The sequence below is a fragment of the Lactuca saligna genome, chromosome 8 (assembly GCF_052625555.1).
Source record: "Lactuca saligna cultivar CGN05327 chromosome 8, ASM5262555v1, whole genome shotgun sequence".
Taxonomy (NCBI): Eukaryota; Viridiplantae; Streptophyta; class Magnoliopsida; order Asterales; family Asteraceae; genus Lactuca; species Lactuca saligna.
The window spans coordinates 55,604,700-55,624,637 of NC_136424.1; the positions used below are offsets into that span (position 1 = coordinate 55,604,700).

General features: G+C 35.2%; 1 protein-coding gene across 1 annotated transcript; it reads right to left on the minus strand.

The window, feature by feature from the left end:
* Positions 1-6,325: 6,325 nt before the first annotated feature.
* On the minus strand, positions 6,326-8,665 carry LOC145010481 (putative inactive receptor kinase At1g48480). The gene is made up of 2 exons (XM_078969017.1): positions 7,130-8,665; positions 6,326-6,972 (listed from the first exon to the last, which is right to left on the minus strand). The coding sequence occupies exons 1-2, from the start codon at positions 8,394-8,396 to the stop codon at positions 6,428-6,430; spliced, it is 1,812 nt and encodes a 603-aa protein (XP_078825143.1). The 5' UTR covers positions 8,397-8,665; the 3' UTR covers positions 6,326-6,427.
* Positions 8,666-19,938: the final 11,273 nt, after the last annotated feature.

The following is a 19,938-nucleotide window of genomic DNA, read 5'->3' on the forward strand; positions in this document are numbered from 1 at the left end:
CAGTTGGGTTGGCAATGCATATAGGTTCTATGTAGAGCATGTTGGTTAGTGAAAGTACATTAAGCAATATAGGTGAGCTGCTTAACAACATGGAAGCAGCAATAGGCCCTTGTGCTACCAAATGGCAAGAAATTAAGAATAAGAAAAGTTCAGTTCATGAAAGTTAAATTTGAATTTGGTTTTGTCCCTAACCTTATCTTATCATTGTAGGTTGGAAATGATAAATTCACATGGATGGGAACGCATACACCATAAATCTAGGTGGCAAAAGTTTTCGCTCTAATTCATGAGAATGATTATGAGGAAACACTTTTACTAGTATATTTTAAAGATCTTATAAATATCATTATTGTTAGTAGGTGTGATAATTGCATTCTCAAATTTACAATATGCTTACGACATCCATTTTTATAGTTCAAATTGTGAGAAATGGCAAGGAAATGTTTGAACTGTCAAGACATATGAAAGGGTTTAAGCACACACATATTGTATCTGATGAAGGTGTATAGCTTGAAAATTCTAGTTGAGGACTTGTCGAAGCATCACATATCTGAAATCTGCACTTTAGTAAGAAAGTCAATAGTATTGATTTCTAGAAGGTCAAATGTTTTCTAGATATATGTCAAAGCTAGTGGGAGCATACATGTTATGCTAGTAGGAGCATAATTGTTATGGTAAGTGTTGAAAGTTGGAAATACTATTTATAGGAAAAAAAGTTTACAAATTTGCAAGTTGCAAAGTTTGGAAATTGTTTCATTATAGTAAGACTTCAAGGTAGAGGGCACTTATACTTTGTTTCAAATCTAAAAGTTTAGATTGAAGGGTTTAATAGAACTTAGTCTTGGACATATATGACTATCGTGTTGAAATGATTCAACATATGAAAATTCGATATATATGGAAAATATTATAACAAGAGATTGATGAAATATCAGGTCTTTATGTAAGACATAATGAATCGAGTCTCATATGTTTCAAATATAGGATTGATTACATATACTATAATATTCACTTGTTATGATTTTTCCAAATGCCTAGGGCATTGAAAAGGAAAAAGGACTAGGATTTTGTGTGACTAAAGTTGAGAAACTATCAAGAAAATTCTGAGGTTATACCAAAGGATTGGTTGCTTGTGGACAATTGGATGTATAATATTGGTCGGAAGGACCATATTGAAATGTTTTAGATTAAGATGATTCTTAATCAGAATTGATGGTCTTATGGTAATGTGGAAATGTTTCCATAGAGGGACTTAATTATTAAAATCCACATGTGAGTCAAAAAAACTTTAATGCAATGAAGGTGTTCTAAGAGTGTGCCTTCTAACAAAGTTACAATGAAACATTCTGTAATTTCGTTGGCTAAGTCTTTGTGGCTTTGAAGCTTCGACATCACTGAAGATCATTGCATGAAAGGTTGAACTCTAACAAATTCTAGTAGTTACCAGAATTTGGAATTGTGAAATAAGCATCATTGGAATATTATCCAGTCAATTTGTTTACAGAGGAAGGACCATAGAGAGACATAATATGCATGTTTATTACATTGCATGATTAATGTTTAATTCAAGTGTTTAGTTGATTACTCGAAACATTATACAATGAATAAATTCTAATTAATATGGTGATTAAATAATAAGGGTTTTATTTATATTCAATATTTTTGAGACCATAGTTAATTAGGTTATTATTGTGTTTCACTTTGCATGTTTTACTTCCTGAATAATTTGATTATTTGAAATTCCACAGTCGGTCGTACTTTTGGAAGTAAGTAGCGAATTAAGACTGTCATGAATTGAATTGTAGATTGTCTATGGGAATTAGACATATCAATTATTTGTTGCAATGCTCATGAGTACTTAGAAAATGGGGATTTTGAGTATTGGATAAACCCATGCTCAAAGAATTACTTCATGGATTTTATCACAAGTAATTCTGAGATGATAATATCTTATATTATTGAAACAGAGATATATGAGTTGTTGTTTACAAGTTAGTTGTGCATTGATAATGCATAAACGCATCTGTTACTTGATGTTATAAAACATATTGTTGTGCATGAATTGATGAGTAAAATGCGCAAACATATAAGTCAATTTTTATTCGTTCCTTTTGCCTTAACGGGAAAAGCAATATTTGTGGTCCCCTTGATGATTCGATGATGACATCTTAAGTTCTTGGCCAAGCTTGGACTAAATTGATGTGTTCAATTAGTAGTCTGAATTTAGTCATTATAAATCAAAAAAATTGGGAAACAAAACTTTGACAATGAGATTGATTAAAATCCATGTCTCATGTCTATACGATATCTTGTAGAACGGATGGATATTTGATCACTTATCTTAGGAAAATGTAACTGACTGGGTCAGAGTTCGACATCGGCTTTTGAGAGCTACAAAATGCTAATCAGTTTTAGAAGTTATACTGGAAACTGTAGTTATTATACTTATCCAAGTGGGAGACTATTGAATTAGGTGTCTAAGCCCATAACTATAATTAGTATATACTTAAATTGATAGTAACACAGTCCTTTTGGGTTACCCTCAAAACTAGCAACTAGACATGATGATTTTTTTTGGAGAGAGAGTTTTGATTTATTATTGAAATAAATAATTTGTTAATATATTATGAAAATAATATATTAATTAGAAATAGTACTATTTAATTAATATTTAATCATAAATTAATTGGAATTAATTTTAGGATTAAAAGGAATTAATTAAACGTGCAGGGACTGAAGTGCAATTGTTCAATAGTTGAGAAAGAGGCAATCTAGAACCATTTATATGGGTTGGATGGTTTCTTGAAACCTAAAGGGCTTCTAGAACTATCTTAGGTGGATAATTACCTAGCTTAAGTTGATCTTGGATTTTGGCTTATTTAGGGTTTCCTGATTGCATTATAAATAGGGCATAACGTTATGATTTTCGGCTAACTCTATCCTTTGAAGAGATAGTCGAAAATTTGAGACTCCCTACTCTCTCTCAATTGTCTTCCTTTGCTAGTGTTGGGTGTGAACCATTAGAGGCGTGACATGTGTGACGTTTGCTCTCAAAGCTTCAACAACACAATGATTTGCATTGTTATTACTATATAACAATCAATGTATGATTCTTATAACCCTATTTTTATTTTTTGAAAATATGCTAGTGCTCTATGATTTGTATTTTGTTATTCAAGTTGTATGTTCAATTAGAGAAAACATAAATCAATTTTTAGGGTTGCATGCACACATACGATTTATATGTTTTGTATAATACCTAACACCAAATGCATCGTGGAAATCATCATCTAATGAAGCTATCACCAACACCTACAATTAATGCACAAATGTAAAGTGACAAAATCTAATTAAAACTACACTAAAAGTGTTTGAAAATAACATATATTGTCGACACAATTTCTTTTCGTAACTTTTTATTTCCAAAATGAACAAATTTCTGTAACAAACTAAAGATTTTCTTGTAGGAAAGATATACACTGATAAAACACTTCGTCGGTTCTTAAACTCTACTTTCATAAGACTATCCGAAATGGTAGGGAAGAAGACACATGAATGCTTAGGTGGACAGCCAAGTCACACGCGATCATCGCCTCAGTGTCCGGTGGCTTGACTGTGGAATGACCATGAAGACGGATGAAGATAGCCAATGGGAAGGAGTCAGACTTTAAACGGTCAAATATGTGAGCTGTTCTTTTTCTTCTAATCCGTTGAAAACAAAAAAAAATTTAATTTTCAAAGGGCTAATGATAACCATTTCCAAGAGCTAATGGTTTGGTGGTGAGTTTTTAGTGACGCTGAGTTGGCAACACATTTTGAATGGGTTAAATGTGACCAATCTCCATAGCCTAATGATTAAATATTTTATGTAATTAATGCATAAAATTAATGTGCGATCGCGGTAACTATATCTTCTCAATATCTATCAGTTGGAATCGCGAAAGAATGTCACGAAGGACTGAAGTGTACATATCAAATCACCAACCATGTAAAATGAGGTTATCGACTCAAGTGGTGGTAACCGGTTAAAACCTAAATATGAAAACATATTTTTAAATGTAAAGTATAAAAATGTTTTTAGAATTAAACCAATAAATAAATGGTTTTTATGTCAATTTATTTATTAAAGCTTGTAGAGATAAAGATGTTTATAAAACTTTATGTTTACCAAGAATTTTATCTTGTATGTTTCTTTCCTAATAAATCCTTTCACAAAAATTTTCTTTTAAACAAAAAAATACTAACATATACTTTTGCTATCTATTTTTTAAATACGAATTATTCCACATAAGTTTCTTTTTGTCATGTTTCTATTATCTTTTTTTTTAGTTATAAAATCTTATCAACTAGAAGTTGTCCGTCCCGCGTTGTAGGGGATGCATACGGGTCCATCCTAATATATTTTAGATAAAAATAACATACGATATATTTAAAACATAACATACGCTGTTTAAAAAGCATGGTACAAAAAAAGTTACAAAATGAAATTTTTTATAAATTCCATGGACGTATTTGTAATTTTTTAAACATATTATATAAAAAAATATACATGGATATTTCATGTAAATTATGGAGACATTTTTGGTAATTTATTTTGTACACATGGTTCAAACTGGCCAACATACAAAAATATTAGACATATTAACTATTTTTGTAAAAAAAAATCTTTCGGGGGACTTTTCTGTAAATTAAAATTATAGGTATTAAATTTGCCAAACTCTAAAATTTTTGTTGCAAAACTCCAGAATTAGAAGAAATTACTGTGCATAGGCGTTTTGCCTTTTATTCTATAGAGTAACGTTTTTGTTATTTAACCCATTTATTTAGTTAGGGCAGAATACATTGGCTCGGAAAAAAAGCCTATGAATTGGAGGTATCATTGGCAATACCATCTCAAGTGTCATGATATTAAAGCTTTTGAATCAGTGTTTCGATTAAGGCTATCGTGCATCATTCCAGGTAAAAAGGTGGTTACTTTATCATCAAACCATTCCATCACAATTTTATAAAGTTATAAAAATTGTGTTCACTAAGGCTTGGTGGAATGGTCTCGCCGTTTCGACACTCCTCGGCAAAAAGAACCAGGGGCCACCAACTTGGCATGCCGAGTTCGGTGGCCAAATTCGGTGAAGTTTTGCCAAGCTCTCTCTTTTTTACCTTTTTCCCCTTTTCTTCTCCCTACCTCGACAACCTTTTTCTCCATTTCTTCAACTCCCTTTACTTGACATTACAATGAAAAAAAATGATGTTTGGCTAAGGTGGAGCTCGGTACACTCGGCACCACTCCCCACCCTAATAAAGTACCAAGAGGAGAGAGTGAGAAAAATAAAGAAAAAAAATGGTGAAAAAAAAGAGAGAGACACCATTTTCTTGACCACCATCACTTCACTCCACTCTAGGGATTTAGGGTGATTTTCATCGGTAAAAAACTCTTTCACTTCAACTTCTCTGCGTGCATCAAACATTTCCCATACAATTTAGCCTAAGAACGGACCATCCCTAAACATTTCTTTCTTTTCGCTTGTAAAAATGTTATTGTGTAAAATCTCAACAATATTTACTTATTATTTTAATTTGTTTTTTTAATGTTTTCTGATTTATTTTAATCATAAATGCTAACCTTTTCATTGTTGTTTTCATTTTCTTCATATATTTTCCATTTTTATCAATTATTGTTTTAGTTAAGGATGTATTTGGCAAAAGTAGCTGTTAGCTGGTAGCGGGTAGCTGATAGCATGTAGCAGGTAGCTGGTAGCGGGAAACTATAGCTTTTATTTATTTTATCAATGTTTTACAAAAGTAGCTGGAAGCTTTTGAAATATATAAAATTACATAAAAGGATGATTGATTAAAAATAAATAAATATATAAATATATATTTAAGGGTAATTATGTAAATTGATTTCAAAAGCTCAGGAGCGTTTTGTTAAACGTTACATGAAGTAGCTTTTAGAATCGGAACGTTTTGGTAAAACTAAAAGTTAAACGTTCGTACTGCCATACAAAGTTTTTTGTTTAAATTAGAGCGTTTTATCAAAAGCTAAAAGCTAGAAGCTCTCAAACGCTTCGAAAATCTTCGTGCCAAACACGCCCTTAGTCATAAAATAAAAGCTAAAAGCCTAAAAACCAAGAAAATGAAAAACTAAACTAAATAAAATGACCCAACCAAGACAAAAATACCCAAAAATACCAATACTTATATTTCGCGTGGATAATATTGCAATTAAAGCAATTAGTTTCATAGCCACCGGATTCACAAATTGTGCACCACAGTTATGAATATATAAGAAATTATGAATATATAATGAAATTAATGCAAGTTTGGATCAATCAAAATTTCTTCTTTACATTCAATCCACAAAAAATATCAATTGTTTTCTTTTCTCATTTACTAATTTACATCAAGATTCCAAAGTTTATAAAAACCTTCAAATCACGCATATTTTCTTGATTTGTCCTGCAACTTCCATTATAGAACCTCGCCTACGTGGTACCTTAGAAGCACAACGAATGCCAAGATGCAATAATTTCATAATCTTCTCTTCATTGGTCGATTCATTTCCCAAATTCAAATCGATAACATCACTCTTCCACTTTCCTTCGTCCACGGATTGAACCCACGTGGGAAGATCAATCCCTTCCTCATTCAACAAAATGGTAGGATCCTTACCCGTTAGCAATTCAAGAATCAGTATCCCAAAACTATAAACATCAGTATCTTTAGATGCTATACGCGTGTCAATCAACTCAGGTGCACGATATCCAGATAACCCAGTGGTTGGAGATGACACAAGTTGGATCAACCCTGATTCAGATATCAAGGCTTGAAACTCTTCGGTAAGTAGAATGTTGTTTGATTTGATGTTGCCATGTTGAAGATTGTGAGAATGGAGGTGTTCAAGGCCACTAGCAACTTGAAAAGCAATCCTACTTCTAACCTCAAATGTCAATAGAGATCTTGCCTCTTGATTTCCTGAAATTGTAAAAAATCTTGAATCATTCACTATTTCAAAATTTGTAAAAACACCCATATTCATCAATAAAACAAAGTATAGGTGCAAAGTAGAATGGTACAACTTCAAACCATTGAATATGTGAACTAAATTTGTAACAAGAGAGTGAATACTTACCATTTAAATATGAAGACAAGCTCCCCATGGGCTTCGGGTCAAAAACAATAAGTTTTTCTTCTTTCCCAAAATAGTAACCTCTAACAGGCAAAAGATTCTCATGGTACAACTCTCCAATGCACACAATTCTCTTGGTGAACTCCCTTTTAGAAACACACACATTCTTGAGCCTCTTCACAATCACTTCACCACTATGATCTAAGTACGCTTTATAAGTTGTACCTATAGTCCCTTTCCCCAACACCTCTGCCGAAGCTCTCAACAGATCATCCAGAAAGAAACCACCATGTCCAAAGAACACTAATTCATCCTTATTTTCTACACGACTCGAATACCCTTCATCTGACCCGGTGTTTTCACCGACCATGATATGATCAGGACTCCGGACGGCGTATTCCGGTGGCTTCACCGGTGATGGTGGTACTGTTGACGCCGCATCTTGAACAGCTCGCGTTGAACTTCTTGATCCGATAAAGTTTCTACACAGATAGAAAATCGCTGCGATGATCAAAATTGACCCCAGAATTGATCCGATTACGATTCCGGCGATTGCTCCGCCGGAAAGTTTGTTGCTTTTGCCTTCATTTGGGCAAGAACTTAGAGGACTGCCGCATAAATCGTTGCCTGTGAATGAGTCGATCGGAAAATTGGCTAGGCGGGTGGGGATACTACCGTTGAGTCTATTCATAGAGACGTTGAATTGTGTTAAGGAAGTGTTGATATCCGGAATTTGCCCGGTGAATTGGTTGTTTTGTAGAAGAAGAAGTGTCAGTCTTGTTAAATTGCTGAAATTGGGCGATATTTCTCCAGAAAAATTGTTGCCCGAGATGTCTAATTGGGTTAGATTAGAGAGCCTAAAAAGGGTCACCGGAATTTCACCAGAAAATCGGTTGTTTTGCAGGTTAAGCATATCGAGCTCAGAGCAAAACTCCAGGTCTTGCGGGATTTCGCCGGAGAGGAGGTTTCCACGGAGGCTGAGTGTTTGAAGTTGGGTTAAGTTCCCGATGGAGTTGAGTGGGATCTGTCCAGAGAGCCGGGAACCTGGGAGGCGAACGGCGGTGACACGATTGCTGGAGTTGTCGCATGTGACTCCTTTCCATAAACACGGGGACGGGTTGGAAATGTTCCACCGGAGTGTGTTGCCGCGTACGGCGGATCGGAATCTGGTGAGTGCCATTCTGTCGGCGACGATGTCGGAGAAGGAAACATCCGATTGAAAACAAAGAAAACAGAAGAAGATTGCTGCAAGAAGATTAAAAAATTCCATTATTGAAGAAATAAGACCTTTTTTTTTTTTCTGTTTTTTTGTGAGAATCTATGGAGGTTATTTCTAGTTGAAGTTGGTTCTCCGTAGAGAAAACGCTGCATGAAGAAGAAGAAGAAGAGATTTATGCGTTGACTATTGACTGCAGCGTTGATTGGTTCTCGTTTGAAAAGGAGACTTTCTAAACGCCTCCTTTTGGTATAAGTGCATAGGAAATATTCAAATGGTATCTTAAGCACTTTCCGTCATTAAGTACTAATTCAAAGAATTAGTGTCATAACTCATAAGTCATAACTCGTAAGTTTCCTTCGTCGGCTAAACCAAATCAGGAAAAGACATATGAGATATAATGATATATATATTTTTTATATCTATATGTAATAGAATAATCGCCAATACTTTAGATGGGTACTGCTAATTTTTTTTTTTTTTAAGCGAAATACTTTTTGACCAAAGTGTAATTAACGCAATGCTTGCAAAATATGAAAATACCTGTACTACAAAATATGAAAATAGCATTTACTACCGTCGATTACCACCAAAGAAGAAGGAAGATATATTGATTTTTTGTTGTTGTTTTACCTAAGGAACATCGAAGATTAAAAAAAAAAAATGATACATGCCTTTTAGCAGATATTATTTTGAACAAAAATCAAAAGTTTCTTGGACAGGTCTGATCCGGTTTTTACCCGGAATTTACAAAAAACATGAAACCGGAAACCCGCCCGCTTATAGATAAATCCGGTCCGGCCTAGGGGTGGTTCCGCTTTTTTTTTTTTTTTTTTTTTTTTTTTTTTTTTTTCCGTTTAGGTCCGATTTTCTGGTTCATATGCTCATCCCTAGGAAAGAGGGTAAGGTGGGTTCGACCTTTTAAAAAAAAACAAGATAATAAAATTAATATAAACTAGGGAAGATTCCCCTGTCTTAGAAGGTGTTTGATTGTAAATTTTTTAATTGATTGAGTATTCAATATAGATAGTTAATTTGTCATGTAACATAGAGGCTGCATTTACTTTCATAAATTGTATAATAATACTAACTTTACTCTCTAATTTCAATAAAATGCTAGTCCTAATATGGAAGAATTGTATTTTTCATGTAAAATACTTGTCTCTATGGTCTTTTATCTCACTTTTCCTATAGTTTTTTCACACTATCATAGATAATAACCCCTTAATATTCAAATTATTTCCAAAAACATTCTAGTATTACATAACATTTTATAATCTTAGAGTATGTGTTCATGCTTTTGCGACTTTTTGGCCATTGTTGCAACAACAATAATCTTCTACTACCTAAAAATGTATAATGAAGATATAAGTTTTTTAGTGATAAAATTTATGGAAGGTTTGAAATACAATCCAAATAAACAATATTACCGTGACCTTTTGGTCTTTGTTCAAACTAAAATGATTAAGTTGCCCTTTATGTAATCGTTCATACTAAAATGACTATATTATCTTTTATTTATATTTAAACAACATATAATTATAGAAAATGAGAAAAAAAAGGGCAATACATGGTTTTCCTTTGGAAAGTTTCGAAAAATGCTACAAAATAACTCAAAATAAGGACCAAAATTATAAGAAAAACAGCTGAATACAGGGATCATTGTATAATTTATGACCTAAAACATTACAAAAAATGAATACTTTTGTAATTTGTTTTACAACTAGATTAAAAAAAGAGTACCTTACTAAGAACAAATCCTTGCTCGAACAGTAGCTTATAGCTGGTCAACTCTATTCCTTTGTTGTTTTCTGTTTGGCTTAGAACTCTGTCAAAGGAATTGGAATGCAAACAATGTAAAATGACCACAAATCCTTTTATTGACTTTTTTTTATGTACTTTATATATTTTTATATAAGACAAAATCTTCCTTTTTTACCTTTGCTTTCGATTCCAAGTTAAGAAGTATATTGTTAGTCTTAATATCTCTATAAACATAGTGTGCCTTTGTATGATCATGAATGTATCAGATTCCCCTTGCAACATCTAGTGTGATTAGGGGTGCAAACGAGCCGAGCCGAGCCCGAGCCTGACAAGATCGGTTCGGCTCGGCTCGGGATCGTTTAAGTTCTAATAGGCTCGAGCTCGAGCTCAACTCGATTCGAGCTTCTTGTACTGAACTCGGCTCAAGCTCGTAAATAATTATACAAGCTCGATTCGGGCTCGGGCTCGGCTCGTTTTTTCTGACTTGCCTAAATAAGCTTAAGCTCGGCTCGAGCTCGTTAAGAAGCTCGTTTACTAATACCCTAAATTCCTAATCCACAAATATATTTTTATTTTAATATATAAAAAAATAATAAATTATATTATATAAAGACTCGTTTAGGATCGCGAGCCTAATCGAGCTTAGTGACATAGGCTCGAGCTCGAGCTCGTTTAATAAACGAGCTTAATATTAAGCTCGAGCTCGGCTCGGGCTCGTCTAGAATCGGTTTCGAGTTGAGCTTTTAGCGATCTGATCCCGAGTAGCTCACGAGTAGCTTGGCTCGTTTGCACCCCTAAGTGTGATGTTTGCTTTATCAAAGGGTCTTGAAATTTTTTGTTATGTGTTCCATTTTGCACATACTCATATACCAAATAATAATGTCTATCACCATTGCATATCCCATTAGTTGCACCTACAGAGCAAAAACAAAAGTTTGGTCAAAATAATCATTTAATTTTTTGATTTAAAAATGAAGTTCTTACCACAATATTATAATGTATCCTGCAACAAACGTTAAGGTCTGCAAATAACTCCTTTCACTTGCTAGATCTCATTTTCTTTATTGCAGCTAAACAATGTTAATATTAAATTAATATGGAAAAAAAGGAAAAAATAAGTTGTATTATGCCACGCTTTTCTTCATGTAAATATGAGTTGAGAACTGTCATCAATTTCAGTTTAAAATACTCTTGTACATGGATCCTAATTAAAAAAAAATCAAGACAAAAGAACAACAGAAGAAAATGATGAAATAAATAGTTTTCTAGACCTTACTCCAACAATTTTTATGTTGATTCAAAGAACAACAAAAGAAAATTATCAAATAAATAGTTTTGATCATCTTTTGCATATGGGTAATTTACAATTTCCTTCTTATGATTGATAATAACCTGAAAAAGGATGAAGGTTGGATGAGAAGGCCATTATATTGGTCTAACTATTGGCAGGGGAAAAATGGTCCAACTGTTACCCAGGTTGATATAATGCTCTCAATTGTTCCTTTTTGTAGATGTGGTTGCTTGAAACATTCAATCAAATACCTTTTGTGAATGGAAAATAGAAGGAATTCCAAAGTTGAAATTAATATAGACAGAGAGAAAATACATACCTATGAACAACATCAATCAATTTCTTTCTGAATCCCATAAACAGTAGAAAAATCTGCAAAAATCAGAACCAGAAAAGGAAATAAGAATGTAGCGACCGGTGGTGAAGTTTGTGGTTTGGGGTTTACGAAGAACTCCATTCGCAATCTACTTTTAAAGAATCAATACTTTCTGGGGGGTCTTATTGAAGATCAATTGGGTTTAGGCAGTGGAGGAAAGCAGAGGGTACTACCATATTCTTTCTATTCCTCTCGTATCTCTCGTCTTGTTGTATTCTGATTTGGAGATGAAGTAGTACAACCGATTAAGGGTTCTTCCCAAATTTGAAATAGACATCGAAAATGATATAGAGGTTGATCGGATGAATAGTAGAAGCAGCGAAAAAAATAAGGGAATGTTTTTTTAAGAAGATAAAAAAGTCGATAGCGGTGGATAGTGTCGGCGTAGAAACAGATAATTGGAGAAGAAGGGAAGTGAAGGACACGAATCACTCAAGCCAATGACGATGCCTTTGAGCTGCGACAGATATTGACCGGTTGTTGATAAGCGGCTCCAAAACAGCCAACTAATAAGAAGGTGGTTTGGCTCTTATATATTAATAATTGAGGGACCATTTATGTCAATCCCTTAGCCACTTTACTGGAGATAAGGGTAGACAATTATATATATATATATATATATATATATATATATATATATATATATATATATATATATATATAATGGTAAAAATATCATTTTACATATACTTAATTATTACCAAAGGGATTCTAGCCCAGCGGTATCCGGTGTTGTCCTCCCTCCTTGAGGTTGAGGGTTCAAGTCCCGTTGTGGACATAGGTGGATTTAAGGTGTAGTTTAGGAGTAGGTTAGATTTGCCATTTCAAAAAAAACATATACTTAATTATTCATTATTAACAATGTTATTTAAAGGACCCAAGCAAGAAAAAGAAACCACATGACTAAGTAGGTAAGAGTGTTGATAGTTGTACTAAATCAATTTCTTTTTGCCAAACGATAAAGATCAATTGTGTAATTTTGTTCCAATATAAAGAAATATTTTGAGATAGATTTTAAAATGTGTTTATTATTTTTACAAAATTACAATATCTTGATTATTATGCAACCTTGATTTTAACCTTTTAAAGTCAAAGGTTATTAGGGGAGTTACCTGGTTTTGGAATAAAAGTAAGTTAATTCTGTTGATATTTTAAAACATTATTAATAGTTTCTTACAGCTCTTACCGAACTGGATTATTTTCATCGTTATCTGAAACTTTTTTTAGCAAAATGACAACCAATCAAGTAAGTATTTCGCAAAGTTAAGCATGTCATATTTTAACTATAATACTTATTATTTGATGTTAACGACATTTTTTTAATCATCGAGAAGGTGAGCATGGATCTTTAGCTCTTTGGTGCCATTAGCGAGGCCTTATTTGATACTTGTAACACTCACCGATATTTTTTTGTCATCAAGAAGGTAAACACAAATCCCAGGCTCTTTAGTGCCTAACCATGATTCGATACATGTACTCATTAACATGATCATTAGGAACGCCTTAGGAATTGTGTCCAGGGAGTGACCCTTGATGATCAAGTTAGACCAATATGAAGTGTTCATGGGGTCGGTTTCTCCGAGCATAAGGAAACCAACTTTGTGTATGTTTCAAGTACACGAGAGAGTATATTAGAACTTACTTGGTATCCCTTATCTTGTGTGTTAAGAGATATATTTATCGGAGGAAAGTACCTTTCTACCTTAGGAAGAAGCATAAGATTGTGACTTCGCATCGGAAATGAGCTTAAGTATGACATATGCATCGGGAAGAAGGATAAGTTTGTCATTATACATATGGAAGGATCCTAAAGGAAAGATGGACTACATGAGCGGGCTGGCGGAATGCAGAAGAGTTGGACTAAAGGAGTGAGGTTGTTGGACTATAAGAGTGAGTCTACAATAGGGGTAAACGAAAAACTCAAAAATACCAAACTGAACTGGTACCAATTATACTGATTTTGGTCGGTATACCAACAAAACAAGGAAAATGGGATTCGGTACTATCGATACGCGATGTTGTGCGTACTGGTTTTAATTGATAGCGAACTGAATTAGTTGTTTTTACCATATTTAAACAACCATAACTCCCTCATACAAGCTCAGAATGAGCTGAATTGTTTTTCGTGCTTATTCTTCTTTATTTTTGCTTCAGTTTAGGCTCATGAATTAACTTATTTGCATAATTATTAGTTGAGTTATAGTGTCCTAAATAAGGGCTTTTATTGTTCTTTTCAACATTTTATGTTTGTGCAATTACGATATATATGCATCATGGAAAAGGCTTAAAACAATAATGATTTGCAGATATCTATACATAATTACACATTACATAAAAAACTGTGTTTGCCATTTTATATTTGGGAAAACTCTTGTAAAGTCTCAATATTTTAGCTTGGTTTTAAAAAAAAATCTCAAACTAAATTTTATTTACAAAAAAGCACATAATACTGACTAAAACTTCAGAAAACCCCTTTTTGGATGGTTACACAAATTTAGTTGGTATCCGGTCTTTTTGTTTGTTAATTTGGTCAAAACATTAAGACTCTTTTGAAAATTAACCTATTTTAAACGAATAACCAAAGTATTGAGATTTTTTTTCCAACATTTAACTTGAATTAATGTAGATTATTATTAACAAATCATTTATAAATATATAACATATTTTTTTATTATAAACAAAGAAAATACATTTATTGCTAATTTCTAGGGATTGAAATGTGGACTAAGTACTTCATACTGTTTGCTGACCACTTCAAACTCTCTACGTTCCTTGATACCTCGTTGTGAGTGTCATGGAGAGATGCACTCTTGTAACATTCGGATTCTTAGAGGTACTTTAATTTATTATATTTTTTGAATATTGGGCAGTGCCACGTCGAGGTGAAGGAATCCCACGATGTGGCAATGGTCGTTGTATCGCGAGTTTTAAATGGTCTCCACGACGTGACATCCTATGGCCACGACGTGACAGCTGTTTAATGAGGAACCCTAATTTCTGGGGTTTGCACCGTATTTAAGGAAATGTGAGGGCTAAGGTTGCTCACCCTCAACCTCCATCACACTCTCTCAGCCTCCAAGCAAACCCTAACCTCCATTTTTGCTCTCTAAGCCTTTTATGTTGATTTTTAGGGATTTAAGAAGAAGGATGTGACTTCTAGGCCTGGATTCAGCAAGAAACCCTTCTCACCATCTTCTTGTGCATCTTTTGGACTCTGTAAGTCCCCAAGTTCCAAGTGCTTTCGTTTAAAGTGCATATATCTAGGTTTCTATGCCTTAATCTTCATGTCCTTGATTATTGGGTGGTGAGATCTCATAAATTTGAAACTTTATGAATCTCTAAGTCGTTTTGGACCTTAGATGTTTTGAATCTCGAATAGCATTGAGTTTTAGCATTATGCATGAAAGCTTTGGCCAAAAACCCTCATTTTGACCGAATAGAGTCCACGACATACATTGTACTTGCATGTATTGAAAGTAAGGATTTTTATGTTGTTATTTGATGTTAGAAATGTTCCGGGATCTAGTTGTCTTCAAGAGAAAGTAGTTAATGGGATAAGCCAAGCTCTGTGCTTGCCTTTTTTAGGTCTAGAGATGGGGATCTCTATCCCTTAGAGAGTATAAAGGGGTAAAGTTAGAAACTTTATCCACTTGGACCTTATAATGGACCAGATCTGGGCTTTGGAGCTCTAAAGAGCCATGAAATCGAATTAATCCATTAAGCTGTTTAGGAGCCTAGTGTCCACTGTGTGGCTAAGGTCCCCAAAACATGGCGGTTGGGCTAAGACTCGACTGTATTATCATTTAGTAGCCACAACGTAACGACCTATTTTAGTTAACTTTGACTTTGACCAAGTTTGACCTAAGGACATTTTGGGTATTTTGAGTGGTATTTGAGAATGGTCAATATTTGATGAATAGGTAATGGGTAGAATTGAGATTCAGAGCAGAGACCTATTCAGCTTTTTGTTCAAATTGAGAGGTGAGTATTCCTCACTGTTCTTGTGGATCAAAGGAACCAATGATAGCCCATTAGTTATATATCTTGGTATATGGAATGTTGTTATATGACAACGATCTGTAGATATATTTGCTAGTTTGTTGACTGGTTATTGATGGGTTTTAGCCATAAGAACTTTCCTATGTGCGCATGCAAAACCCTAATGCTTGGATCTAGGCTTTCTAATTGAACATGCTTTGAATCCAAGACTTCTAATGGCTAATTAGGTTAAATAACAACATTGAAATAGATCCAGAATCATACCTTTGAGTTCCTTGTTGATCTTGTTGTCTTGGAGCTTCTAGAGTCACAAATGTCACTCCTCTAATGGCTTACAAACACCAAAAGCAAGCAAGATAATTTAGGAGAGAGGAGAGGGGAGGAATTCGGCCAGAGTATCTCTACTTTAGATGGTGTGTCGAATTCCCTCACCCCTAGGGTCTATTTATACTTGTAGACTCCTTAAGGGTTACAACCTAAACCCTAATTGGATAATCTTCTCTTAAGGCTATCCAAATCCATTCCATAGATAAACCTTTGGACAATTTTAGCTATCCTATATCTCATAGAATTCGTCCAAAGCATATCCCAATGGATTTATAGTCTAAAGTTTAACTATCAAACAATTGACAGTTTATACCCCTTTATTTAATTAATCTCTTTAAGTCACCAAATTAATTCCAATTAATTTATGACTTATATTAATCAAATAACCATATATTATTCCTTATAATATTTACTCTCTCTTAACAAATCATCCATCAAGTTGCTATGGTGAAGGCAACCCAAAAGGACCATGCACAACCGGATCAAATACTTGCCTAATATAGTTGCAGCCTTAGACACTATTCCAACAGTCTCCCACTTGGATAAGTCTAGTAACTATACAAGTACAATTCGGTTTGCAATCGTAGCTCTCAAAGACGCTGTCAACTCTGATCTAATCAATCTTGTCCTTTAGATAAGGGATCTTACAGTCCTCTGTTAGATATCATGCTGACAATCCTATGGAATGGTTAGTCAAGCATTTGATTTCTCGATCTCCGATTTATTCGACATAGAACTTAATCGAACACATCAATTCAGTTCTGACCGGGCCCGACACATAAGTCAAATCAAATCATCGAGTGGCCAAGATATCTCTTCTACCCTCTTAGGATAAAATTTACAGATAAACTTCGACTTATATGCATTTACTTATTCATTAACCAACTATACACAACAATGCGTTTTATAACACCAAGTTACTAATGCGTTTTCGCATTATCAATGCACAATCAATTAACAAATAATAAATCATATATCTAGGTTTTAAGACTATATGATATTATCGTCTTGCGATCACCTTTTATATTGTATTCCATAAAGTGATTCCAGCAAGCGCGGGTTTATTCCAATGCTCAAAACCAGTTCATAAGCACTCATGAACGTTGCAGCAACCCTTGCTATGTCTAACACCATTTAGACATTCTACACACCAATTCATGACAATCTTCATTCATATCTACTCCAAACATACGAACGATTGTGGACCATTTGAATAATTCGATTATTCCTAATAAACTCAATTATTCTGGAAGTCAAAACATGCAAAGTGAAACAATAGTCAAACAATTAACATGTGACAGTAACTTTACTCATAAATAAAACTCCTTTATTTAATCATCAAATGTTAATTACATTTATCTATTAAACGTTTCTAATACTATCTAATCTATACTAATATCATCCTTCAGCCCAATACTCCTAGCATGCTGTAAGTGCTTAACCCTACTCAGTCCCTTCGTAAGCGGATCTGCTGGGTTATCTTCTGATGATATCCTCTTCACTACGAGTTGTCCTTCTTCTACACGATGTCTAATGAAGTGATATTTTCTATCGATATGTCGAGATCTACCATGATCCCTTGGTTCCTTGGTCAAGGCAACCGCACCTTCGTTATCACAGAAAATCTCCATGGGCTCCTTTATGGCCGGCACAACTCCAAGATCACCAATGAAGTTCTTTAGCCATATTGCCTCCTTCGACGCTTCGCTCGCTGCGATGTACTCTGATTCGCACGTTGAATCAGCTACGGTTTCCTGCTTGGAACTTTTCCATGTCACTGCTCCTCCATTTAGGGTAAAGACCCAGCCCGACTGCGAACGGTAGTTGTCCCTGTCGGTCTGAAAGCTGGCGTCACTATACCCTTGCACCTTCAAGTCATCACTCCCTCCAAGGACTAAGAACCATTCTTTCGTCCTCCGAAGGTACTTAAGGATGTTCTTCACCGCAATCCAATGTGCTTTGCTAGGGTTCCCTTGATATCTGCTAACCATGTTCAAAGCGAAGGCTACATCAGGGCGAGTACAAGTCATAGCGTACATGATTGAGCCAACTACGGAAGCGTATGGTACTCGGCTCATTTCTGCTATCTCAGCTTTGGTACTCGGACTTTGAGTCTTACTCAACTTGGCATTTCCTTGTATTAGTAATTCTCCCTTCTTTGAGTTTTCCATATTAAAACGTTTTAGTACCTTCTCTAAGTAAGTATTCTGACTAAGTCCAATTAGTCTCTTACTTCTTTCTCTTACTATCCTTATTCCCAAAGTGTAAGAAGCCTCTCCGAGGTCCTTCATAGCGAAACACTTCCCGAGCCAGGACTTAACCTCCTGCAGAGTCGGGATGTCGTTTCCTATGAGTAATATGTCATCGACATATAGAACGAGAAAGCTTACTATACTCCCACTGGCTTTGACATATACACAAGATTCGTCTTCGCTTCGTACAAATCCAAACTCTTTGACTTTCTCATCGAAGCAAAGATTCCATCTGCGAGACGCTTGCTTAAGTCCATAAATGGACTTCTCAAGCTTACACACTCTATTCGGATGCTTCGGATCCACAAACCCCTCTGGCTGAGCCATGTAAACATCCTCAACCAACTTTCCGTTAAGGAAGGCGGTCTTGACATCCATTTGCCAAATCTCATAATCATGAAATGCGGCAATTGCTAGCATCACTCTAATAGATTTAATCTTCGCAACTAGTGAGAAGGTCTCATCATAGTCAACTCCGGGAGTTTGAGTAAAGCCCTTCGCGACCAATCGCGCCTTATATGTGTGTACATTCCCATCCACGTCGGTCTTCTTTTTGAAGATCCATTTGCACCCAACGGTCTTACGTTCGGGCAGATAATCAACCAAATTCCAAACTTGGTTATCGTACATGGATTGGATCCATTGCCTCTTTCCATTTCGCAGACTCCGGGCCTGCCATGGCTTCCTTATAGCTATTAGGTTCATCAAGATTTACTAGTGTACCATCACTAATATACGTGTCCCCTTCGGTAGTAATATGAAAGCCATAAAACTGGGGATGAACTCTAACTCTATCGGAACGTCTAAGAGGTAAGGATTCGTCAATCGGTTCAACCGGAGTTTCCTCCTCGGGTTGAATGCCAGCGGTAGAGGTTCCTTCATCTATCGATTCTTGAATCTCTTCAAGTTCGATTTGCCTCCCACTGTCTCCTTGGCTTATGAGTTCTCGCTCTCGGAAAACTCCTCTTCTCGCAACAAAGACAACATTGTCTTTCGGTGTATAGAAGAGATATCCAAAGGATCTTTGCGGGTAGCCGATGAAAATACATCGCTCACTTCGAGGTTCAAGCTTGTCGTGAGTATCTCGTCTTACGAAAGCCTCGCAACCCCAAACCTTGATATGTGCCAACGAGGGAGCTTTCCCTGTCCACATCTCGTGAGGTGTTTTGGCAACCTTCTTAGTAGGGACTCGGTTAAGGATATGGGCGGCAGTTTCTAAGGCATACCCCCAAAAGAAGATAGGTAGTGAAGCACGACTCATCATAGAGCGAACCATATCCAATAAGGTTCGATTACGCCTTTCTGCCACACCATTCAACTGCGGTGTCCTAGGAGGCGTCAATTGCGAAACTATTCCACACTCCTTGAGATAATCATGGAATTCAAGACTTAGGTACTCTCCTCCTCGATCGGATCGAAGCATCTTGATTTTCCTGCCCAATTGATTCTCCACTTCATTCTTGAACTCTTTGAACTTTTCAAAGGTGTCTGACTTTTGCTTGATTAAGTAGATATACCCATATCTACTATAGTCATCGGTAAAAGTCACATAGAAGCGGTTCCCATCCTTCGTGGTTGATCTAAAAG